The 23,027-nt window shown below is 53.1% G+C and overlaps 3 protein-coding genes and 1 long non-coding RNA gene across 8 annotated transcripts in view; 1 reads left to right on the top strand and 3 right to left on the bottom strand.

The window, feature by feature from the left end:
- The window catches only part of HOXC4 (homeobox C4), a 37,804-nt gene extending 22,890 nt beyond the window's left edge, over positions 1–14,914 (bottom strand). The window contains exon 1 of the mRNA XM_031462386.2: positions 14,851–14,914. The gene's annotated coding sequence lies outside the window, so the exon portion shown is untranslated. The remainder of the gene's footprint in view (positions 1–14,850) is intronic.
- On the bottom strand, positions 1,663–14,916 carry HOXC6 (homeobox C6). Of its 5 annotated transcripts, none has more exons than XM_031462390.2 (3): positions 14,851–14,916; positions 3,544–3,889; positions 1,663–2,827 (listed from the first exon to the last, which is right to left on the bottom strand). In XM_031462390.2, the coding sequence occupies exons 2-3, from the start codon at positions 3,695–3,697 to the stop codon at positions 2,520–2,522; spliced, it is 462 nt and encodes a 153-aa protein (XP_031318250.1). In that variant the 5' UTR covers positions 3,698–3,889; positions 14,851–14,916; the 3' UTR covers positions 1,663–2,519. The 5 variants fall into 5 exon arrangements, with proteins under 5 accessions (XP_031318250.1, XP_064347138.1, XP_064347139.1 ...); XM_064491068.1 differs by lacking the exon at positions 14,851–14,916 and adding an exon at positions 12,810–12,946 and having other exon boundaries at positions 1,663–2,851; XM_064491069.1 differs by lacking the exon at positions 14,851–14,916 and adding an exon at positions 12,810–12,946 and having other exon boundaries at positions 1,663–2,851; positions 3,544–3,769.
- Positions 14,273–16,254, top strand: LOC116156326 (uncharacterized). Its single transcript, XR_004140081.2, has 4 exons — positions 14,273–14,357; positions 14,477–14,542; positions 15,356–15,464; positions 15,902–16,254. It is a non-coding gene; the product is annotated as an uncharacterized LOC116156326 (long non-coding RNA).
- Positions 16,255–18,808: 2,554 nt separating this feature from the next.
- Positions 18,809–22,889, bottom strand: HOXC8 (homeobox C8). The gene is made up of 2 exons (XM_010986601.3): positions 22,407–22,889; positions 18,809–21,032 (listed from the first exon to the last, which is right to left on the bottom strand). Exons 1-2 carry the CDS (start codon positions 22,840–22,842, stop codon positions 20,740–20,742), a joined length of 729 nt encoding a protein of 242 aa, XP_010984903.1. The 5' UTR covers positions 22,843–22,889; the 3' UTR covers positions 18,809–20,739.
- Positions 22,890–23,027: the final 138 nt, after the last annotated feature.

Below are 23,027 nucleotides of genomic sequence, written 5' to 3'. Positions count from 1 at the left end.
CAAGGGTAGAGAACCCTTTCCTTGGAGGCCCCACGGCCCTGCTACTGCTGAGGAGGTGCCTGTCAGCCTGGGAAAGTGAACCCAGCATCTAGAGACAGACAGATGAGATGCCCAGGAGGAGGGGTCCTGGGTGGGCAGAACTAGACAGGGGGATCATGGGGCTAAGAGCAATTGGGACTCTGGGATGAACCTGGAGGTGAGGAGCCAGGGAGAAATGAGTAGACCTCCTCATCATGCCAGGGATCCCAGACTGGCAACAAGACCATTTTCAATTGTGTGTGGGTGTGGATATGGGTGGGTGGATGAATAAAGAACCACACACAATGGGCTGGAGGACTGCTTTGCATCCCTGTGTATGACCCTGGTGTGGTACCTATGCCAGGTATTTTGGTTAGAAACTAGATGTTAATTGAGGGCAAGCAAAATTCAAGCCTCCACAAATATTACATGATCAGGGCAGAGAAAAAGGCCTGTTTTGTGCCCTTTGGGGAAAAGGCCTCTGGACCAGGTTTTTCAGGGACTTGGGTCCAGAAAGTTCACAGGAGAGCAATTTCTGAGCTATCTGGAGGTGCCGAAAGGACCTGGCTGGCGGTGGGGAGATGGGGGTGGGCAGGGCAAGCGCCTGGGCAACCGTCACAGCCTGGGGCCAGGGGCTCCGCAGCCTTTCGGCCCCTTTCCGAACCCCCTCCCCTAGCCCCAAGTCTTATTCTTTCCTGCCTGCCTCTCCCCAGGAAATCTCCGCCCCTGCCAGGGGAAGCCCCCCTCCTGCCCCCCCGCTGGCGGAGGCGCTGGAGGGGGCGCTGGCGGGGATCTGGAAGGTCTGGAAAACTGGAGGATTTTTTCCCTCCGGGAGACCCCCTCACTACCTCACCCCTTAGGTCCACTCAGGTTTCTCTGGCTGAGTTAGGGAAGAAGGCCTGAGCTGGGGAAGGGTTAGGGTCTGGCTGTGATCCTCAGCCGCCGAGTTTGGGGAAGAAGAAAGAGTAAGGAACCAGACTGGGGCTGGGGCTGTAAGGAAGAAGGAATTTGGTTCTGGCCACGTCAGGAGTCCCAGAGCAGGCGAGAGCTCACTTTCCAGGCTTTCTTTTCCGAGATGTCCTTGAATCGCTCAATCCCTGCGGAAGGGCTCAGATCCCGCGGTCTCCTCTTTCCCCTCGCTCTCCGCCTCCGCCACGTTTCGCAAGAGTCGGCCTGGCGCGGGCCGGGGGCTGCCCCGCTCGCTCCAGTGCCTCCCTCATCACTCCGGGGAGTGGGCGGGGGTGACCCGAAGCCTGGATGATGCGTCCTTTCTGGCCTTTGGGGGCTCGGGGTTCAGAAGCCGCCGAGGACCCCAGACTACCAAAGACAGGAAGAAAGGCCTGTGTGGCGCTGGAGGCCAATCCGACCAACCCGGGCTCCCCCTCTACCCGCAACGAAACCCCATGCGGCCTTTTTTGCGGGGTGAGTGCGTTGCTCTGCGTGGGGAGCCCAGAGAGGCCTCCCAGCCCCCCCAGCGTGATCACTGGGAGAACCGGGAGGCAGGGCTCCGAGCCCAGGCCAGGCCAGGCGCGTGCAGGGGGCTGGGGGCTCACAGGCGGCGGGCAGACGCGGGAGCGCTCGGAGCCTGCTCCAACTTTCACCCCGAGGCCGGCGGGCGAGCGAAGTAACAGAAACCCCGATATAAACATTTAAAAATAATATCAGTTTTATTAAATATTCGAGAACGGATCCAGAGGTCGGATTTATACAGGAGGGTAACACGAGGGGATTTTTTTAATTTATTTTTTTCTCCTACTGGCTAAACAAACGTCATTCACTTTTTTTCCTCTCTTTTTGTAATTTTCCCTCTTTTTTTTTTTTCTTTTTAAGGTGGGATTGGAACACGGACGGTGCTAAACATAAATATAAATACAGAGACCACAAATACAGCTAAAAATATTCACACAGAAACGGTCACAGTTTGTAATATGCCATAATGACCCCCAGGATTCTTTAAATACAATTCGCCTGGGCTGGGCATTTGCTGGGGCAGAGGGGCCGGGCGGGGGCTGCGGGGAGGCCCTGGGGGTTGCTGTGGGGCCACGACGCGCCCTCCTTGGGCCTCCCGCCCTCCCCGGCGGCCAGGCCGGGCCCTGAGGCCCCGGAGCGGAGGCCCCCGGGCCCGGGAGCCGGCTCTCTGCGCGGGGGCGGGGGTGGGGGGCGCCGAAGGGGTGGGAGGCCAAGTCCTCGTTTGGAGGAAGATCTGTGGAGTCTGAAGCGAGGTTCTGGGGAGAGCCCCAAGGCCTGGGCGGGGGAAGGGGCCTGCAGACAAGCCGAGAACGAGCTAGCGGGAGCGAGGAGGAGGAGGCGCCTGGTGAAAGAGTTTGTGCGGTGAGGGAGGGGGGTCCAAAGTTGACTTTTCAGGTCCATATTTGACGCCCTAATTTTGTCTCGGGGAGTCCAAACACATCAATTGTGCCAGTGATAAATACAGAGTGTGTGATTAGGAGGGAGCTGGGGGGAGCGAGGGAGCAGGAGAGGGGTGGCAGGGACAGTCCTGGTCACTCTTTCTGCTTCTCCTCTTCTGTCTCTTCCCGCTTTTCCTCTTTTCCGCCCAGGCTGTCAGCCGCTGCCCCTCCACCGCCCCCTGAGAGCGTGGACGTGAGATTAGACTCTTTTTTCCACTTCATCCGGCGGTTCTGGAACCAGATTTTGATCTGTCGCTCGGTCAGGCACAGCGCGTTGGCGATCTCGATGCGCCGGCGCCGCGTTAGGTAGCGGTTGAAGTGAAATTCCTTCTCCAGTTCCAGGGTCTGGTACCGCGAGTAGATCTGGCGACCGCGCCTCCGGTCCGCTCCATAGCCGACCCCTAGAGATCCGGGCACAAAACACACTAAAAACAATCAGCAAGGCATCCTCCGCAGACGATTTAGCCTAGCACAGCCCTGACCCTCCTAACTTGGCCAGCAACTCACAGGCCGCCTCAGGCTCCAGACTTCTCCCCTCTGTCCTGTCCCCACCCCCACTGGGGGTACAGCCAGGATCCCAACTTCATTCAGTCCCCCCCCATAGGTTGGTAGGTGTGTCCCAAAGAGAGGTGTGTAGGGGGGTGGCAGAACCAGGCAGAAAGCTGTAAGTATAATAGCTGATTTTTGAAAAGCCCCAAACATTGGGGATGAGGGCCCCATTTCTTAACGACTGGCTCCCCCATCTCCCCAAGCACCCTAGCTCCTTGGAAACTTCTCCCCACTTCTCTGTCCCCTCCTCTCCCCCTCCTTCTCCTCAGCCTGACTGACTTTGGGGGGCTCCCCACCCCCACCCCTCATCCCCTGCCCTGTTCCTGCCCCCTCAGCTCGCCTTGGAGCCCTCCAATCTGTCAGGGGCCGAGGGGGCCAGGCCCCTGCGAGCAAGCGGGAGGCGAGCAGAGGGGGCAGAAGAGGGGGCCCTGTCTCGGCGTCGGCGAGGAGACGAGCGTGATTGTTTTTATGGGGCCATAAAAAACTCTCTCCGCCCGTTCTTCTAGGGAAGCCGGTCATAAAGCCAGTTCAGTTTATTTAATTTATATCTCGGAGCTGTAAAACTCACCACTGTGCGAATTCATTCTCTGCATCCAGGGGTAAATCTGGATACTGGCTTTCTGGTCCTGGGGCGCAGTCCTGCCCTGCTCAGAACTAAAATCCTGAGCGATTGAGGTCTGTGTGTTATGTCCTAAGGTGTTTTGTCTGCAGTTTGAGAGCATGTCTTTCTCCTGGTAAAAGGAATTAGATCCATAGTCATACGGCCCCCGGCTGGAACTGAACACGACATTCTCCTGTGGCGAATAAAAGGGAGTCGAGTAGATCCGGTTCTGGGCAACGGCCGCTCCATAGGTCGAGAAATGCCTCACTGGATCATAGGCGGTGGAATTGAGGGCGACGTTGGGGAGGACGTCCTGGCCCCCGGCGAGGTGGCAGGATAAGGAAGGGTTAGTGAAGTAGGAATTCATCCCTTTGCCTTTACCTGGTCGGGCTATGATTTCTTTAATATTTATTTCTGTCTCCAGTTTGTACTCGGAACTAGATGGTTATAGGGACGGCTCCAATCCAGGACAGACAAAATGACAAAGTCAGCTGACCCCCTTCCAGCCAATCGCAAGCCAGATGTCAAGAAGGGGGAAAAAAATCGCTTCTGCTTCTGTTGATTCCCTAGTTGAGACTAAGTGTGTGCTTTGAAAGTAAGACTTGGATTTCTTTAAAATATATATGAAAGGTAACTGATTTGAAGGTGAAGGAAGGGTGAATGTTCGTGAGCAGGGCCTTGGGGCCCAGAAAAAGAGAGCTGCACTCCCAGCAAATCTCTCAGCCCCAGTTAACTTTGCTGTGCTGTGACCAGAGCCAGGGCTGGAGAAATCCCTGTATGTTCAATCTGATTTCATCTTTTATATATGCTCCCTTCTAAAATTACATCCTGATTCCCCCATGGGAGGAGGAGCTCCCTCTCAGCTCAGGGGGATCCCCAGAAATCCTACAGGAAATCCTGGTTTGACACTTCATGGTGTGAGTCCCCATCACTAAACCAGTATATTTTTTTCCAAATAATTTTTTAAAAATCAAAAGTAGAAAGAAGTTGCATAAAACAGGATGCTCAGAGGAAGGAGAGTGTGTCTGAGAGTCTGGGGTGTAGGGGGCAAGTGGGGAGCTACTAAGTCTTACAAGGGAAGGGCAAGACTTCAGGGTGCAGTGGCGAAGGTGAGGTGTGCAAAGGAGCTGCTGCTTCTTCCTCCTAGCCCCCCTCCACCTCCTCCTCAGGACCCTCTTTTTGGGGAAACTCCTGCAGCATTTTTGCCCAAAAGGGAAAATTTATTGGAAAAAAATACAATAGGCAAGGAAGAGAAAGAAGTAAAAGGTGGGAGAGAGAGGAAAAGGAAGGAAGAAGGAAAGAAGAAAACTCTGAGTGTCTTTCTAGACACATCAACTCCTGTTTATGTTGGTGAGAATTTATGATTTGGAGCCAGCCAGGGCCGGTTGGGGTAATTCACTAGGATCCAGCCAGAAAAAGAAGGCTGATGGGGCTCTGATGGACAGTGAGCATGTTGCAGGCTCAAGCCCCCACCCAGGTCAGAAGCCCCTGCCCCCTCAGACTCTGCCCTGCCAAGGGAGGTGTTCCTGGACCTGAGCTCTGGGGCTTGGAGATTCCAGCCTAGTTTTCCTGGGGAGCTCTCACCCAAGGGCCAGCCACACCTGATGGGGTCCGGGCCTCTCAGCAGCCCCTACTCTTATTTTCTTCCCACCTTGGGGCTGAGAAAAAGGAAGAGAAGGTTAGGGAAAGGCAGCTGAGTCCGAGGCTTCTGAGGGAGCCGCAATGGGCGAACAGAAACAGCGGAAGGTGTGCAGATGGGCTTTTTTCCCCTGATTAATCCAAACTTAATTTGATATCGTAACATAGGCTGAAAATACTTTGAGTTGACAAAGAGTGGGGCGGTTGGACAAGCAAAGGGAGCAGTGGAAGCTCATATTTTCCCCTCACCATTTTTGGGGGGGGGGGAGACTGGCTATAACAAGAACCCGGATGTCGCCAGATTTTATGATCTTTTCCTTCTGTGTAACAAAGCGGAGTAATCAATGGGTAGCAATAAAGCCATAAACGGGACTACGCTGGGAAAAAACTCGTTTATTCATCTTCTGTAACGTTAAGGCTTCCCTGGAGTGTCGCTAGGGGGGAAAAATAAAGTTTCGAACCCAAAAGCAGACAGTGTGTAGGAGCTGATGGAGACATGTTAGTTAATGCATGAACCTCGTTATGGGATTGAAGAGTCTTCCTGTGAAACAGTTGGTGTTAGCTTTTCAAAATGCAGCCCTAATCCTTCAGAGAGGAGGGAAATTGTTGGTATTTAGAAAGGCAGAGGGAAAACGCCCTGTAATTATAAAGGTTCCCCCTCTTGGACCATACTTTCCTCTCCCCAAGGAGACAGTGAAAGTCTAGAGAAGGATTCTTAAAATTAAGAAAGAAATTCTGAGATGAGTTGTCTCATTTTGGGGTGACATGGCAGGTACACAGACACCAGCACCAGCTTGAGCTGCTTTTCGCTCTAGAATCCAGCTGTCTTCGAATTCATGACATGCCTGGACAGAGGTTTCCAACAGCTGGCTGGGGCTCCAGGCCCCCTGGAGGGCAAGAGGGAGAGAGAACTGGGGAGGGAGTGGAAGACCCAGGGGGATGAGCTAAGGGACTAGCCAGTGCACCCCTGGACACAAGTAGCTGCTCTCAGAGTTTCCAGCCTCAATTCTGCCCTAGGGGTAGCTGTGCAACACACAGGACAGGCCAGAAGAGAGAGTAAATACCCTCCCTCCTCATCACCCCCCCCCATTTCAGAGAGAGATTGCTGGAGGGATAAATCATGTCAGTGATATTTCCTTCAAGATATTAAATTGTTGCAATGTTCAACAAATTGAATGATGGAAGATAGGATGTCTTAATGAGGTTTCACTTTCAATGAGTGTTGATTTTCCATGTATTTTTAAATCTCTTTTATGGGTGGGTAAGGGAAGGAAGGATCTTGGAAGCAAGAAAGGGCTTCTGGGGAAGCATGTGTTGCAGCTTCCCAACCAGGATGCCTGGGTTTCCTTGAGCCCCTCCTAAACCAGGTCTGGAGGGGAAAGGGGCCCCAAAGTTGGAAAGAGTCTCCTTTGGGGCCTAAAGGCGGTGGGCGCGGGGGTGGGCGACCTGAGGAGCAGAATGTAAGTCTCAGCCCCGGAAAGTTAAGTGTTTTATTACGTCCCTAAACAGAGGGCAGAGACTGAAAGGTCTCGCCGATTTATAATGAACAGGAACCAGCTGCTGGGGGAAAAAGGCAGAAATGCTGGAAGGGGGAGAGAAGGGGAAGCAGAAATACAAATAAATTCCCCCACTGCTTAAAGACTTTTGGCAAAATTAATTTCCAGCACAGTCTCCCTCCATCACCTTCCGTTCCTGAGGAAAGAAGCCACCTTCTTTCAGTTAGATCTTTAATTATGCAGCAGAAATTTGCTAGAAGGATTCGCTCCAAGGGGGGAGAGCAGGTCAGATGAGCCGGATCTTCCCTCCATTGGATTTTATTTTCCTTTTTTCATTTCATGTTAATTTCTTTCTTTCTTTTCTTTTCTTTTTTTTTTTTTTTTTTTTTTGCAAAAGAACGAGTGTCTATGGGAGAAGAGCTGGGACTTGGATTTTTCTAAATATATTTATATTTTCCTGTTAAATTTGTCTGAAAACAATTATGGAAACTCATCAGCAGAAGCAAGAACAGATGTTTTATTAAAACTGCAGTTGAGCTCTGTAAATATGCACAAGTCCTGGGAAGGAGGGGGGAGAACTTGTTCTTTGTTTCTATAAAACAAGCCTAGAGAAATCAGAGGGTTCAGAGAAACCCCCCCACCCCCATCAGGCCCACAGGTCTGTGAGTTGCTCTGCCCCTTCGGCCTCCTCGGGAATCAAGCATTCCGAAGGGGTTTGGCGGCAAGAACGGATTTTCGCTTTCGGAGCTGGAATTAGTGGATTCGAAAACAGAATTCAAAAAACACAGAAAAGGAATAAAGGGAGAAAGTTGCCGGTCACCGTTCCACTCCTCCCCATCCAAAACACATGCTTTTCATGAGCACTAATTATAGGAGAGGAACATACTGCAGTCGCCCTGGGCCTGAGAAGGGGGCAGTCACTGGCCTGGAGTCCCCAAAGTTAAGGGTTGCATTGGAGGCTGGCCACTTGAAGGTTTCCCAGGGCGAGTGAAGGGCTCCTACTCCAGCCTTGCTCCGCTCCAGGCCAGGTTTGGGGGCCTGTGTAGCTCTGAACCCGGGAGAGGGTGGCTGGGACTGGACCCTGGCCTGGGAGGGGTTCATGGGCAGGCCTCACCTTGCCTGCATTTGCTTTCAACTCTGCTCTGGGAAATATATTATTTTCTTGGCGAAGGGTATCTAAAGTGACAGTGGGGGTGAGATCTGGAATTTTTATTTGGGGACAGTCTTCTCCAGAGGTCCTGCTTAGTTTGTGTTCTGCCAGTCTTCTCTCTCTCCCCAGATCCCCCAACTCTGCGCGGATGTCTGATTCACCAAGCCTCAAACACAGATACACTCCATTCCTGGCTGCCGGCGCCACCAACTACAGCTCGGCGCCTCCGGAGGCTGCTCAGGGACACGGACACTGGAGCCGCAGGACTCAGCGTTCGGCCTGAGCGCCTGGCTGCCTGGAAGCCACTGCAGCTGCCCAACCTACCCCCTCAATCCTCGATTTCCAGAGCCAGAGAGGAGCCCTTGACCCACCGGCCCCTTTTGTGCCACTGGGCGAGGGCTGAAATCCCTCTTGCAGTGAAAGCTGAGTTTCAATAATTGTTCATCTCACTTCACAATTGCACTGTTTGGTTAAGGCTTTGCTGTTCTGGAGTGACTGCTCAGTTGGCTCGACTGGCTTATGATTGGACTTTTTTTATTTAAAAATTTAAAAAATAAATCCTACTCCAAATGTCTACTGTTTTGTGTATGAGCTCCTTTGATCTCCACAGAATCCAGAGTAAAAGGATTGCAGAGAGAGTCTCCTAGTCCACCAGAGAACCTGACCACAGGGAACTGGATCTGCCTGGGGACACCAAAGCATAGCTCACCCAAGGAACCCCCAGCTGCTCACAGATACGGTGAGGAAGTTGTCTGAGCCCACACCCCCTATAGACGCATTGCATTCCGAAAAAGAAAGCTCTTTCTCCTTTCAAAGTTCAGGCATGGAGATACTTGGAGAAAAGTGAAATTTGACACACCCAACCTGGAAATGGATCCCATTTGGGGGTGCTGATATTCTGGGGACGGGGCCCAGTCTGGCCAGCTGAATGGAGTTGGGGGTCAGCAGGGAGGCGGGGAGGAGGAAAAGGCCAGATGGGGCATGTCAAGCTCCTGAGAACTGCCCTAAACACCTCAGAGGCCTGGGCTGGTGACTCCTCTTTTGAGCTGAGAGGTAGTGAGGCTGCCCAAGCTGCTTTTGCTTTATTTGCAATTAAACAGAGAAGAAAGGTACATGGAGGGGCTCTGCTAACTCATGTCATATTTTCTCCTCTCCCTCTCTTTCCAGATTTCTGCCTGACCTTTCTTTACCACCACTCCACTTAATGCTGCTACCATCAGCTGACACAGACTCCCGTACCACACCAGCATTTGGCTTCTCAACTCACTTCTCTGGCTGAGGGTTAAAAAGTAAAACAGATCTTAAGCATCTCTGTCCCATCACACTCAGCCCTGAACCCCTTGCGGCTCCCTCTGGAAGAAATCATTTCTGGCTTTTGGGGCCTGGACCCCCAGCCTCTCACCTCTATCCCAAGCAGCTGAATATCAGCTCTGGAGAGGGCAGACAGAGAGCCTTAGGACACAGTATCTAGTCCCCATTGGGAATGGGGAGGGAACTCAGACCCTGAGTGACATTTTAGGGAGGCAAAGCAAGTAGCCCTGCTTGGCCCAAGAGAAAATGAAAATCCAGAATATTCAGAATATTTTTGGTCCCCAGAATGAGGTTAAAGGATTCCCCAAGTTCCTGTCTTCTCTTACATCCCTCCACACCTAGCACTGCTTGGACCCACTTTGGAGGTTTATGAGAACTGTAAAATCCAAGAACACAGCATTTATGACGTCACAGTGAGTTGTCATGAGGAAATTATAAATGTCATAAAAGTTATATACAGCACGAGTTTGGTGTGTGGGTGCCTTGCCTCCCCTCACTATTTCCCCCCATTCCCCTTTTTCTTCCTCTGGTCTAAGTTCTTCCACTTGAAAATAAAATGTTATTATGTTCTGGAACAATAAGCCAACAATGAAACATCATCCTCATTTCCCTGTAAATAATTTTATCCTTTATTGTTTGCAGATCTGAAAGAATCATTTAATCTGCGCTGGCGAAAAGAGGGAGAGAGATTGGGAGGGGGAATTAATTTCAGAAAGGAGAATATTACTTACTTTGATGATACTCTTTTAGATTTGATAGCCAGGAGCAAAATTAGAGGCGATCAGCGGCCTCTCTGACTCTACACCTGGCGGGATTGGAGATTTATAGGATCTTTAGTGAAGGGGCAATTTAATTTTGTAGGATTTGCTTAAATTCACTGCTATTTTGGGGGGCTGAGGAGAAGGGAGAGTGAGAGGAGAGTGCCATTCTTTATCTAGCTTTATGAATCCACCCACATTATCCTGATTTAAAACCCAACAACCTGTGTCTCAGGGAAAGCCTCCTGCAGAAAGGAGTGGGGTGAGGGGGACTCAACTTTTTCAATGAATGTGGCCCCCTTAACCAAGCAGTTGCCAGGGGGAGGGAAGAAAAGCCAGAGGCAAGGGGAAGGCTGCTCTGTCTCTCCACCACCGGGAGGTTTATGGTGTCCCCATAATTCCCCCACCCTATAAACAGCTGCCCTATTTTAGGACGATTTCTACTTCCTCCCCTCGGAAAGAGAGAGTAAGGGAGGAGGTAATGGCGGGAGCAGGGTGCCGGAAAGGGGAGGGAGTTCAGGATAGTGCTGCACTTTGTTCTTCTGGGTGAGTTTGCTGGTTTGGCGGGTTTCTGACGCAGGGTGGCAGCAGACAAAACAAGTAAACAACTCACAGACACAATAAACAGGGGCAACTGCAGCGACGTGGCAGAGGCCGTGGGCCGGGTGAGGGGCACACTTTGTGGGTAATGTCACCCCAGCACCCGGGGGGTGGCCGAAGCCCAAAAGCCCGAGGCCACCTTCAGTGAGCGGCAGAGAGAAGGTGGGAGAAAGCTGCTCACCTCGGCACCCGCAGCAAGTCTAGACAGGAGATTCTTGCAAGGAACCTGATTGCCTAGGGAGTGGAGGAAAACCCCACCAGCTCCTCTCCTGTCCTTACTTTCTTTCACTGGGGTTTTCACAGACATTGATACCCACCCTGCTCTGTCTTTCCGTGGTCCCAGAGCGAAAAAGGCTAGGAATTCCCAGCCCCAGCCCACACTCAGTGCTCGAGGCCCACAGGCGGCCAGACCCAGCTTCTTCTCTGGCACTTCCCCATCAGCCGTCTTCCCGGCTTATGTAAAAGAGAGGATTAAAATGAAGTCCCACCAGTAACCAGATCTGGGCATTTGGGGGAACTTAGAGAACCCCTAATCTGCCCCACAGATGACACAGGCAAAGCTGGGGCCCGGTGAGAGCCGGGCAAACAGGGGCGGGAGATATATGGTCACCGCACTCCTACCGGTTCTAGCTCTCCTTCTCCACCGGCCTGTCCAGACACCCTGACCGGCAGCCACCCCAGACCACTGCCCAGAGGCCACCTTATTAACCACTCCAGTCTCCTGCACCACCTCAGCAAGGTTTCAAGCCCCAGGGCCCAGCAACTGCTCAGAACTGCTCACAGGCCTACCTCCTCCACGAAAGAGCCCCACAGTACGCACTGTCAACACAACTGCATTCCCCTGGTTAAACAGTCCTGAATTGGGGAAGTTTTCAAGGAGGTGTGGAGAGAAAGCAGAAGGGAGTCAGTCTTTCCCCAGCCTGGCTACTTGGACAGCTACTTGGACAGCGAAGGCAATCAGGTCTGAGAAAGCTTTTGTGGCATCCCTTGGTGACTGAATCCCGCATACTCCGATTCCAGCACACACACATTTTCAGCAGAGCATGCACAGCGGGCACCCAGTGCCTCCTTGAGCACACACCCATCTAGTGAGGGCTAACAAAATTTCTCACGCACATAAAATGGTGTTTGAGCGAATATAGGCATGGCAATATACAATTAACCACCGAGGAAATATGAGTCTGTATATATATTCACGCGTAAGTCTGCGCCGGTACATTTGAGCCTGTATATAATAAATGTATAAAGCTATCAAGCCTGGTTTTGGAACACAACAGCCAACCCAACAAGACTGCCTTCTCCAAACAAGGCCGTATTCTTCGTGGGGATCACAACTGTCAGACCAGGGAGAGAAAGGGTTTGCTTTGCCCATTTCTCCTTAGCTAAGAGCTGGCTCATGAAATACAGCCCATGGCAAGACTGACAAAGCCCCATAAGGGGCAGGCCTGTGGTGCCCAAAGAGTGGACTCAGAAGGGAGTGCTGGGCACCCTGGGCTCCAGGGAGTGTCCTCAGATCCTGACCCACAGATTCAGGGCTTCTGCCCATCTTTAGTCCTGGGTGTGCAGAGTCCTTGAGCCTGATTTCTATTCTCAGCCGCCCTGGCTAATATTAGATAATCACAGCAGTGCTCTCCTGCTCTAAGGACCTCGTCTACAGGGAATTTGGTCTACAAGGAGGCTGAGGGTTACCACTGGTGGCCCCTTTTTTGCTTCTGTTTGAGCAGCAGCAAGGGAGAGAGAGAAGGGAAGGAAAATCGAAAGTAAGGAGGGAAGGGGCTGGTATTTGGGGCTGGGTTTTTCCCCTGGCCAGACTAGAAAATGGAAAATCAGGGCCAGTCACCACTGCAATGCTTTCTCTGCATCCCTCTGTCTCATGAGGAAGATTCTAGGGGTGAAACGAGTGGGGGCCTGCGAGACTCTAGCCAGGAAGGGACAGAAAATCAATTCATTAAAATATTATATAAGGACATTTCAGGATGATGCTTTTCAACCAGACAACCAGGAACCCTAGTACTGAAATCTCACCAACCACAATAGGTTAGATCCTGGTAGTCCCAGAGAAACACCCCAGCCTTGCCCAGGCCCACCCCTCCAAAGGGAGGGGGCCCCTCTAGTATTCCAGGTGAATCCCCACTGGCCTCAGTGGCCTTTTCCGGAAACTGTTGTCTTCCTTGCACGAACAAAGGAGACTTATGCCGCCCCCCTCCCCAAGTCAGTGGGGCCATCTGCAGGGGCGGGGGCAGACAAAATACAGGCGAAAGAGAGAAACAGAGGCCTCACCGATCCGCGATTCCCATAGTACGCCAGGAGAAAGGCTCCCATTTTCAGGCCTCCGGGGCTCCTCCACTGGCCCACTGTACTCCCCTTGCCCTTTGCAGGGCGCAGGGACTCGGGGTCTCGGCCGCTGCGGCCTGGCTCCCCGGGGCGTCAGCCCCTGGGCCCGGCCAGAGCGGCGGGAGAGCGCGCCGCAGCCGGAGCAGGCGGCAGGCTGGGCCCATTTGGGGAGAGCCAAGCGCTTTTCTCGATCGTAAACAAGGAACGCGAAATTAGCCCCTCGGCAGACGCCTCTGCCGATACACACAAGTCCTATTGGGGGGGGGGAGGGGGAGAGAAAATGCCATTTCTTCCCCAGGGAGAATACCTCAGAGGCCTTTATGTCGGCTGCGAAAGGGGAATTTTGGGGGGGCAGGAGAGGAAAGGAAGGGGATTATGGGGGGAGGGGAGGGAAGATTCACCCTCAACTCCAGCCCAAGGGGTTTGATTTGAATGCAATCGAACTATATTTTTAAGAATTTGATAAAAGTAGGCTATTCCCCCCGCACCCCCTAGGCGACCGGTGGGGGTTTAAACAGGAAATCAGGGAGCGATCCCCTCCCCCACTCGGGTTTGGAGAAGCCAAGTCGCGCCGTTGGGAGAGGATGCGGGGGGTGCTCTTGGCCTGGATTGAAGGTGAGTCTGGCCCCCAGACTCTCGGACCTCTCCAGGAATGTGCGCCCCTCCCCTCTTCTGGGGTGTGTCTGCCTGGGTGTGTAAGCAATTCTGTGTGCATCGCCTTTTATAAACAGAAGCTCACATATATATAGGGGCCGCCTCGGACCCAGGCCAGGGAGCAGGGCGGGGTCATATATCAAGCTGCAACACATTCAGGGCCACGTACATTTGGAAGAAATTAAGCCACTGTGTTATGAAACCATATGTGTTGGGTTAAGACTATACAACACGCCATTAGCACCAATTATTAGGAAGATCCCGAGCGCCCAGGACCCTCTGGGCCGCCCAATTCTGACGTCCCTATCCCTTAAACCGGCCGCGCCTTAAGTCCTCACTGCCTCCGCTCACCCAGGAGGCCCCGCCAGTGAGGCCTGGGCCTATCCCCACCCAGCCTGGGGCCTCCCCAATTCCCACCTCCGCTCCAGACAGGGCAGATCCCAGACCAGAGCAGCCAGGCGAGGCGGGTGAAGCAGCCCAGTGGGTACCCTGGGTGGGGTGGCCGCGGTTGGGGGTGGAAGGCGACGCGCAGGAAGAGAGAGAAGGCAGATTGGCCCCCTTTTTCCAAGCACAAGATGGCTTTTGAGTACCGAGTCCCCCACCCCCACTCATCCACCCGCAGCGCAGGGCACCTCCCATCTTTCCATCCGCTCGAGTAGGGGTGGGAGCAGGGGGTGGGCGGACGCTCTCCCCTCCGCTGACGCGCACCAGCCACCAGCCTCCCCCCTAATTGCCAATTAACAGGCCCCGCCGCCCGCCTAGCTGCGCGCTCTTCCTGCTCCGCGGCTCGGCCCTGGGCCAGCACTGCGCATGTGTGAGCTCTAGCGGTCGCGCTCTCCGGTAGGGAGGGGGCTGCGGAGCAGGGAGGGGGCGCTGGAAAGTTTGTTTGGGGGTTGGGGGGCTGACTTTGCTCTGGGGGCAATGGTTACAACCTACAAGTTCTCTCTCCTGCCCTGAAGTCTGAGCTCCCGGGCCACCTCTGTCCCAGTCCCATTAGCCAAGAGGCCGCAGATCCATTATAACAGGTAAGGACATACATGGTCGGCGCACTACTGGCCTTGAGCCCCACTGGCGCAGTCCTCTGGCCCCCCGACCCCCAACTTCAGCACACAGTGACATAGGAACAACACACTTCCCCCACTACTATATTCTAGTTTAACCTAGTTTCTGCTATCCTCCCCCCATTTTCCTCCCCATAATTGCCCACGTGCCCACCCTCTCGCCAGCCCCCTCTCCTCTCTAACCAAGACAAGCCGCTGCTGTCCTTATCTTGAAACCGCCACCCAGCTACGGACCATTAGTTACATATTTGAACCAATAAGGAAACACTTACCGGGCGCTGCTGTCACTCTCCCTCTCCCTCTCTCTCTGCCTCTCTCTCTCCCACTGTCTTTCTTGTCTTCCCTCATTCTGTGCCGCTGCCGAGCCTGTCTCAGCTCCACATACATTTATGTACTTTATAGAAATTTAAAAATAAAAAAAAATAGTCCCAATATTCAAAAAGCCAAATAAAATTAAGGAGAGTTGCAAGAAGGGGGCAGGAGGGAGAGCCTGGGAGAGGGGAGGGGCGGAGGCATATGCAGCTCCCTGTCTCAACTCCTGCTCCCGCATTCCTCCTGCCCCTTGGGGGGCTAGAGGGTCGAGAAGGGAGAGAGGGGTGCCCTCTACTCCTGCCGCTCCCCCATCCCCCCTCCCTAGGTGCCCCCAGCTTCCGGCAATTCCATCTGGGAGGAAAAAATTAAATGAGGGGAGAAAATAATTATTAATCAGATTAATAAAAAAAAAAAATACTCGTAATGAAGGGAGCGCCCAGCGCAGGTTTCCCTGGCAATGGTTAGGCTCTTACAGGGAGGACTGTTCTGCGGAGCGCTCCGAACGGACAAACCACAATAAAAAGTTCACGTTCATGGATGGAATCCACATGACTTCTTGTGGCCAATCCAACTTGTGAGTCGATCGTAAACTTTTATTACTCAGCTGTAAATTTTCTGCAAACAACCGGGAATGCGATGCATTTGTGTAGCGTGTGCAAATGGGCGCCGCGGTCGCCATGTTTACCCAATTCTCTTGGAGAGGGAGCATCCCCCGACCCCCCACCCCACCCCCACCCACCGCCCACTCCCCACGGGCGGGCTGCTCCTGGTCAGCTCCGAAAGGGCAAAAGGGGGACACGAGAGGAGAGAAGGAAAGATTCGGGCACGGAGTCGGCTGCCTCCCTTTGCCATGCAGAATTTTTACATATTTTCCTTAATAAATGGTGTATTAAGGTTTAACCTGGGGAAACCAAAGCTTTGCAAAGGTTTATGACAATTGGGGCAGTGACGGCCAGCAGCGTGAGGGGACTGAGAAGGGATGCGCTCCCTACCGCTACCATTTTTTTCTAGGAAGAGAACGGCATTCTTCCCCAGGGGTGTCCAGTCCTGGCAGTCCCCAACTCCAGCCCAGATGGAAATGGGAGGGGCAGGCCGCTGGAAGCTGGAAGCGTCATCGCCAAGCCTGACCTGGCCGTGGTCTGAAGAGCAGAGAGGGTTTAGACCTGCCCTGGGCAGTCCTGCAGAGACCGCAGGAGGGGTGAGAATGGGGGCCAACCTCCAGAACCCCCAAAGCGCGCCTCATCCCCAGGTTCCTTTCTCAGAGAAAATGACATCCCCCCAGACCATCCCTAGTGTCAGGTCTCCTCAATTCCTAGGTTCAGATGGCAGCTTACTTCTAATCATTTTAGAATTAAAAATCAAATTAAGACCCAAGATCTTGGTTCCCACTTCTTTTTCTTTGGGTGCAAGGTGGTGGGAAGCTTTTCTGTCTTGTCAGGTGGCCCACACCCGCCTGCATTTTTCAGAAAAATTCCAATGTCCGGGCAGCTGGGACACACCTTGGAAGCCCTGAAGAAAGAACCTATTCTTCTCTAAGTTGCACCTTCCATGCTAAACTCTGAGGCGCTACCCACCCCCACCTTTCTCCAGACCCCTAATTTTGACAATGAGCCCAGTGTGGGGAGCCCAGAATAAATTCGCCCATAGAGATTATTTGCCAGCCAGTCATAACCCAGCCACTCTCCCCACCAGCTGGAGATTTGAAGGCCCAAAGGCTCTTCCCTTGGTCCTGAATCAAGCTGGCATGGGGACTTCCATGGCTGGGTGCCCCACCCCAACCAACAGGGGGTCCCTCATGCCCTCCCCAAACTTCCTTCACGGTAAGAGAAGCAGTTCCCTCAGCCGGATGTAGGGACCTCGTTTCTTTTACAAACCCACCCATAAATTTTATAACAGGTAGTTAAAAATTACGACAAGGAAGCTCTGGCCCAGCTTTTCACAATGGGTCGAGGGGAGAATGGGACAGCGCTGCGGGCAGTTCACCGGAAATTTTACTTCTAGTCTGTGGCACAACCTGTCCTGAGTTCGCTCTAAGTGGGGCGGGGTAACTCTCCAGCCGGCTCGCAGCTACAGGGCATCTCATTTAGGAAAGATGAGGCTGAGGAGGCCAGTCCATTCTCCCACCCCAGGGTCCCCCAAGGAGCCCTTTAGGGCACTCACTACCTCCCTCACCCCCCCGAGATCCCCCGCAGGCCCCCAACTCCGTTGCCTCTGCAGTAAAGTGGGGAGGGAGAGAAAATGCCGAGAATTAAAAAAAAAAAATTCAGAGAAACGAATTTGCCCCCCAACTTAATAGCTGCATTATCCCGTCTCTACGGTTGAGATTAGAATAATAAATTCAGGGCGAAATGAGCGAGATGCTTTAACTCAGCATTTTGAAAGATACTATTTTTCACAAATCACAAATAGCTTTCGGAAGCCACTTTGATTGGCTAATAAAAAAGTAAAGAATAGGAGAAAGTCCTATCTGCTGCAGTCGAATGGTCCCCATTCCGGTAATGGGACGGCGGGAGCATTTGGGAGGACGCGTTTCTAAAGAGAGCGCATCCCGCTCGCAATTAAGTTCCCCCATAAAATGGGTTTTGCCTCCTTTTCTCTCCAAACGAGAAAAGAGAGGCGGTGGGCACCGGGGTGGGGGGGGCGGATGCTGCAAGAGGGGGTGGCTGGAGCTCTGTTGGTCTGGCCCACCCGAGGCTTAGCATCTCAAGCGTTGCCGGGCGCCAGACGCACCCCGCCCTCCGACGCCGACGCCGGGCTTGGGGCCACGGGCATGGCTGAGCAGGGCCAGGGATGAATGGGACATTTGGCATGGGGAAAATTCGGCGAGGTCCTTCGAAGCCAGTTAGTGCACGGTCAACCCATTCGGCTACTGAGCCAGCGATTTTTATTAGTAGCAATCATAATTCCACATTTAAAAATGAAACGGCCCTCGGCCGCTGAGTCTGGACGCCCATGGGAAGGCCTGCGGTCGGAGCGAAATGCTCTCTTTTCGGGTCTCCCCAGCGGGTAGCCGGTGTTTACCGCAGCAAAGGGGTTACCTGGCTGGCCCCGCGGCTGGCAGCAGGGACCCCAGGTTCCGAAAGACTTCCCCCAGAGCTGCTCAAATCTGTTCCCGGCTGCCCGCCGCCTGCGCTTCCAATCCGCAGCCTCTCTCGGGCTGCAGGAGTCCCCCGTTAACGACGCCTGATCCAATCCTGTATTCAGGACCACTTTGCGTGGGAGCCAGGGACCCAGACGCGGGTGAAATTACACAAAACAAGGGTCTGTCTGGGCCTAAGTCTGGGGAAATCATTGGCCAGGGGAGAGAGAGAGAGATCTGGTCTCAAAAATATTTCACTCTTTGGGGGTCTGGTTTTTAAGACCAGATCACATCCCCTCCTCTTTCCCCCCTCTCTTGACTGAATCAGACGACTTGTATCTTTGGAATTTGGGATTATTTGCCAGAATCTTACAGGCATAAACAGATTTCTCTGAATAGGACCCTCCAGGGAGGAATGAGAGACCCCTTGCCCCCAGAATCCCTTAGCCTTTGACCGTTTATTTTGGAGAATGAGGAATTCAGTGAAGATTGTCCTTACCCTGCTGTGGCTGGGGTGGGGAACTGTCCACTCAGCAGGTCCACCCTGCCCCAGGCCAATGACCCAAATTATGAGGGCAGGGCAGGAACTGCCAAGGTGAAACTGGGAGTGGGCTTGAAACAGCCAGAACAGAGGCTGGAGTGGGTGCAAGCGGGCTGGGTGACAGTGATGGCTCTGGGCTGGCCAAATTTGAATTCCAGAATGTGGGCCCAGGCTGTTTGGTGTACCAGCTCACTCACCTTCCCCTTCTTTGCCCTCCCCCAAGCTTAAGCTCCCTCATCCCCGACTGGAAGAAATCTTCCAGCCAAGCCCTCCAGGCTGCCTGGAGCCTCACCTTGTTTCCACCCTGTTCATGTTGTAGTGCTGGGTGCTGTGTACCAAGGGTTGGCCCTGGGGGTGTGTGGAGATCAGAAGGAACCCCATTGCCTCAACCTCATCCTCAGCCCCAGACCCTGGAAGAAAAAGGCCTAGTTGCGAAAAGGGCCTGGGAGAAGATTTGGGGTCTGGGCCCAGCCCAGGGCCAGGATGAAGACAGTGGATCAGTGGAGGGAAGATGCTATCTTCCCACTGGGATCCTGGCATTCAGAAACCCATTTGTTTGGAGCCAAGGTTCTCCCAAGAGCATACCGGTCTTCTTCCCATCCTCTCCACCTCCCCACTTCCACCTGCCCTCCCAGCCCAGCCTGCTCTCTCAACCCCTCTGCTCCTCTCCACATGAGTTCCCTCTAACCAAAGTCAGATCAGTGGAGGAGACCTTCACCAGAGTGTTGCAAAAGGATGAGGAGGGGACAGGTGTTAGAGAATGGGCAGGAGGAGAATTGGGGAAAAAGCAAGTCAGCCATTCCAGCCTCAAATATTTTTTCTCTTTTTTTTAATTATGACTCACGTATACAATACAAAGTACTTGGACCAGAAACAGGGCTGCCGAGACACAAAATCTACATTCATAGCTGGACATAAAGACAAATGACCAAAAATTATTATTATAGATATATTTTTAACATTTTTTTTCTTTCGAGCACATTGCATAAACAGAGAATTCAAGACAGAGTTAACTATACATTCAGTGCAATTTAGTTCTACTCTACTGGGGTTAGAAGCACAATAAAAGCGCACAGGACCGGCGGGCTAGGCAGTCTCAGTTGTTGGGTTTTTCTTAGTGAAATAAGCAGCAACAAACGACAACAAAACCGCATTACAAATACTCTCAAAGCAGGATTTCTCTCTATAGGTAGTGATAAAATATGTTGGAAGTTTCTTTCTTCTTTTTTTTTCATTTTAATTTTTTCTCTTTTTTTCTCCTGTATCAGGATTTTTTAAAATTTCTCTCTTTTTTGTGTTTTTAAGATTATTGCAGGTTCCCTTTAGGTAGTATGTTAAAGATTTATTATCAGTATTATTATTACTATCATCATTATTTTCATGATTATGGTGGTTTCTGAGCACTAACACTGATGCAGCTCAGAGGAATGTGGGCCCAACAACAGAAATCAGACAGTGAAGTGGGGGAAGGCATGGGCCCGAGTGACCATGGGATGGCTAGGTAGGATCTTAGCGGTGACTACAGGCTTCTATCTACCCTGTGGAAAGGGAGGGGGGAGGGGGAGACCCCCATCTCCTTCAGGTTTCCACCAGGTTCCTAGAGAAAGTCAAGGGGGTCTGTCTAAGCAGGGAGCCCCAGGGAAGGAGAGAGGATATTCCTTGCTATCATTTGAAAAATGTCTTTAAACATCTTCCCTTTCCTTTCCTTCCTTCCTTCACTTTTTCTTTCCTTTGAAAATAAAAAAGTAAATCTAATACACTAATCCTAGCATGAAAACAAAGCCACGAGTCTTCTTCCACATTTTGAGGGGGGCTCCCCTCTAAAATAACTATCAGAGAAGTAGGGAGGTGGGAGTGTGGCAAGAAGGGGCTGGGAGAAGGGGCAAAGAGGCCAGGTCTCTCTCAGACCTTAAAATCCAGGCAGGACTTGGAAGGGTGGGGGGAGGGACAAGTGTGTGTGTTGGGGCAAAGACTGAGACAGAGACTCGGAACTTTTCGTAGTGTCTCCATCTCCCCCCTCCAGCCCCCAGACAAATAAAGATCGAGGGAAGTCCAAAGGTAATAAAACCAGAGCTGCAAGTATCTGACAGGTAGTTAGAGTTGTGAGTGTCATTCTATTCTCTATAAAAGCAAATGACAGTCGTAAACTTCTCAATTTATCCGCTACCATAAAACGAAACTTCAAGGGAGTTGCTAAGGGCGAGGGGGGGGGGTGTCTCTCTTTTTTGCTCAGTCCTTGTTTTCTTCCTTTTCCTCCTCTTCTTTCTCCTCTTCCTCGTTTCCTTCTTCCTCCACCTTCTCCTCATCTCGGGCTCCCGGCAGTTTATCCTTGTTATTCTCCTTTTTCCACTTCATCCTTCGGTTCTGGAACCAGATCTTCACTTGTCTCTCAGTCAGTCCCAGGGCGTGAGAGACTTCAATCCGGCGCTTTCGTGTCAAATAAGGATTAAAGAGAAACTCCTTTTCTAGTTCCAAGGTCTGATACCGGCTGTAAGTTTGCCTTCCGCTGCGCCGCCCCGGAGCTGGACAGAACAGAACCCCAGTCTGGTTATGTACGGGTGGGGGCTGAGCTTTCCTCTGTCAGTCTTCCTCCCCTGAAGTACCCCCTCTGGTCTCCCCAGTTTCCCTCCCTCCCGCAGAAAAGGCTAGAGCAAAAAGCAGGCAAGGGCAGGAAAGTTTGAGGGTTTGTTTTGGCTTGGCTTCGCTTGGGGAGGTAGGATGAGGGTAGGGGCAGGGACTGGGGTCTGCCTGGAAACTGGGGGCTGGCAGGGGCCAGGGTAGCACTGCAGAGTACCCCCCCCAGGCCTGAAGTCCCAGGAAACTGGCTCTTGCAGCTTTGTTTACAAGTGCAGAGGGGCATTGGGTGAGCAGGGCTGGGGACAGAGTCTGTTTCCAAAAGGAAGGCAAAAGGGTGGGGGTGAAGAAGAGGGTCTCTGCTCACTGCCCCTCCTCGGACCTCTCTACCTAATGCTTTGCCAGGAAGAAAAATAATTGATCTCCTAGAATGTATCAGTGCTTGGCCTGATTGCTAACTGGAGACCAGCAAATAAATCACGGGCCATCCCCGCTGGAACTTGTCACTTTCTTGCTTCCCCTTTTACTTCGAAATTGGGTTATGAGGGGCCACCCTTGGAGGGGCTCATGACCTGAGCTGCCCTGAGGGTCTCAGGGGGAAGACCCCACAAACCTTTGATTGCGGGCAGCTTGGCAAGGGTTCTCTGGACCTCAGAGCCCTCTAATCTGCATGGCCTCCCTCCTTTCCTGCCTCTTTTTTCTCCTCTCTTCTCTCCAACTGAAGGAAGTAAAGCAAAGTTGGGGTAGTGGCCCTAAGTCTAGTTCTCTGAGAGGAGACGGTGGGTACCCCAGAGAGCCAGAGCACCTGTCCTTGGGGGTCCCGCCACCCTCTGGCCCAGCAAGGGGAAGGAAGCAGGGGTCTCCTTTGGCCCCAAGACAGCCTGGCCACTGCCCTGGACTGAGGCTCTCTGCCTTATGGAGAAACTGGCTTTCTCCAAAGGCTGACAACCTCAGAGTCCTCGGGCCCTTCCCAGCCACCTCCCCAACTTTGACTAGAGATAGTGAGAGGGAGAGATAGAGAGACACAGAGACAGACAGACTGGCTGACTGACAGAGGTGGAGAAACGATTTTTTTAACCCTTTGCACCCAGACACCACCTTTCCCCCACCTTCACCCCAATCCCCCAAATCTCCCAGGCAAGCCCCGTGCCCCACCCCCAGCGCAACCTCCCAACCTCCAGAAACCCACTCAGGCCCGGGGGTGGGGCTGGAGAGATCCCCAAGCCAGGAGGGAAAGCGAGGGCAGACAAAAAGGAGGCAAGGGAGGGGGGGAAGACCCCGGAGCGCGGGAGACCAAGGGGGAAAGAGAAAAGGCTTCTCACCGTGGGGTCTCATCCATGGAAACATGAGGCTGGGAGACGAGTTTTGATTTAAGTGGCCTTGTCCTTCGCTACTGTTAGTGTTGGCGGAGGATTTACAGTCGGGATATTGCACCACGCTCGCCTCTTGCTGAGCCCCATAAAGGGACTGTCTGGGGAGCGCCTCGTAGCCATAGAATTTGGAGGCGTCTCCGTGGCAGCTCAGCGAGCACGGGTTCTGCTGGTAGCCCGAGTTGGAGATGCCCGAGGTGCCGTGGTGGAAGAAGTCTTGGACGTGGTGCGAGGCGTGCTGGAAGCCGGGCGCCGAGCCGCCGGGCCCGTACACCAGCGCATGGCTCCGGCCCACGCTCTGCGGGAAGCGGCAGTCGTAATAGGCCGGCTCCAGGGACTCGCCGCCTTTGTACTTGGAGAACAGGGGGTTGACGAAGTAGGAGCTCATGCTGGGCACATGAAAACCCGCCGCCCCCTCCCCTCTGGCTCCCGACTCCCCCGCCCGGGACCCCCGAAACTGCCCTCCCCCCGGGAGCGAACCCCAGGCCGGCCGGCTTCCCGGGGCGGCGGGCCGGGCTGGGCAGGTGGGGGGCGCCTGGGTGCCGGCGGCCGGCGGGGCGGCGCAGCTCCCGG

Source organism: Camelus dromedarius, chromosome 11 (genome assembly GCF_036321535.1).
Source record: "Camelus dromedarius isolate mCamDro1 chromosome 11, mCamDro1.pat, whole genome shotgun sequence".
Taxonomy (NCBI): domain Eukaryota; kingdom Metazoa; phylum Chordata; class Mammalia; order Artiodactyla; family Camelidae; genus Camelus; species Camelus dromedarius.
Note: the sequence above shows the minus strand (reverse complement) of the source record. Positions and strands in the feature narration are given on the sequence as shown.

Bases quoted from the DNA above. Each gene is read 5' to 3' on its own strand.
- HOXC6 (XM_064491066.1), bottom strand. From the start codon at position 3,943: ATGAATTCCTACTTCACTAACCCTTCCTTATCCTGCCACCTCGCCGGG. The intron at 2,852-3,543 runs GTGAGTTTTACA...GATTGTTTTTAG, and splicing joins GAGAATGAATTCGCACAGTG to TGTGTTTTGTGCCCGGATCT.
- HOXC8 (XM_010986601.3), bottom strand. From the start codon at position 22,842: ATGAGCTCCTACTTCGTCAACCCCCTGTTCTCCAAGTACAAAGGCGGC. The intron at 21,033-22,406 runs GTGAGAAGCCTT...TGTTCTGTCCAG, and splicing joins TCCATGGATGAGACCCCACG to CTCCGGGGCGGCGCAGCGGA.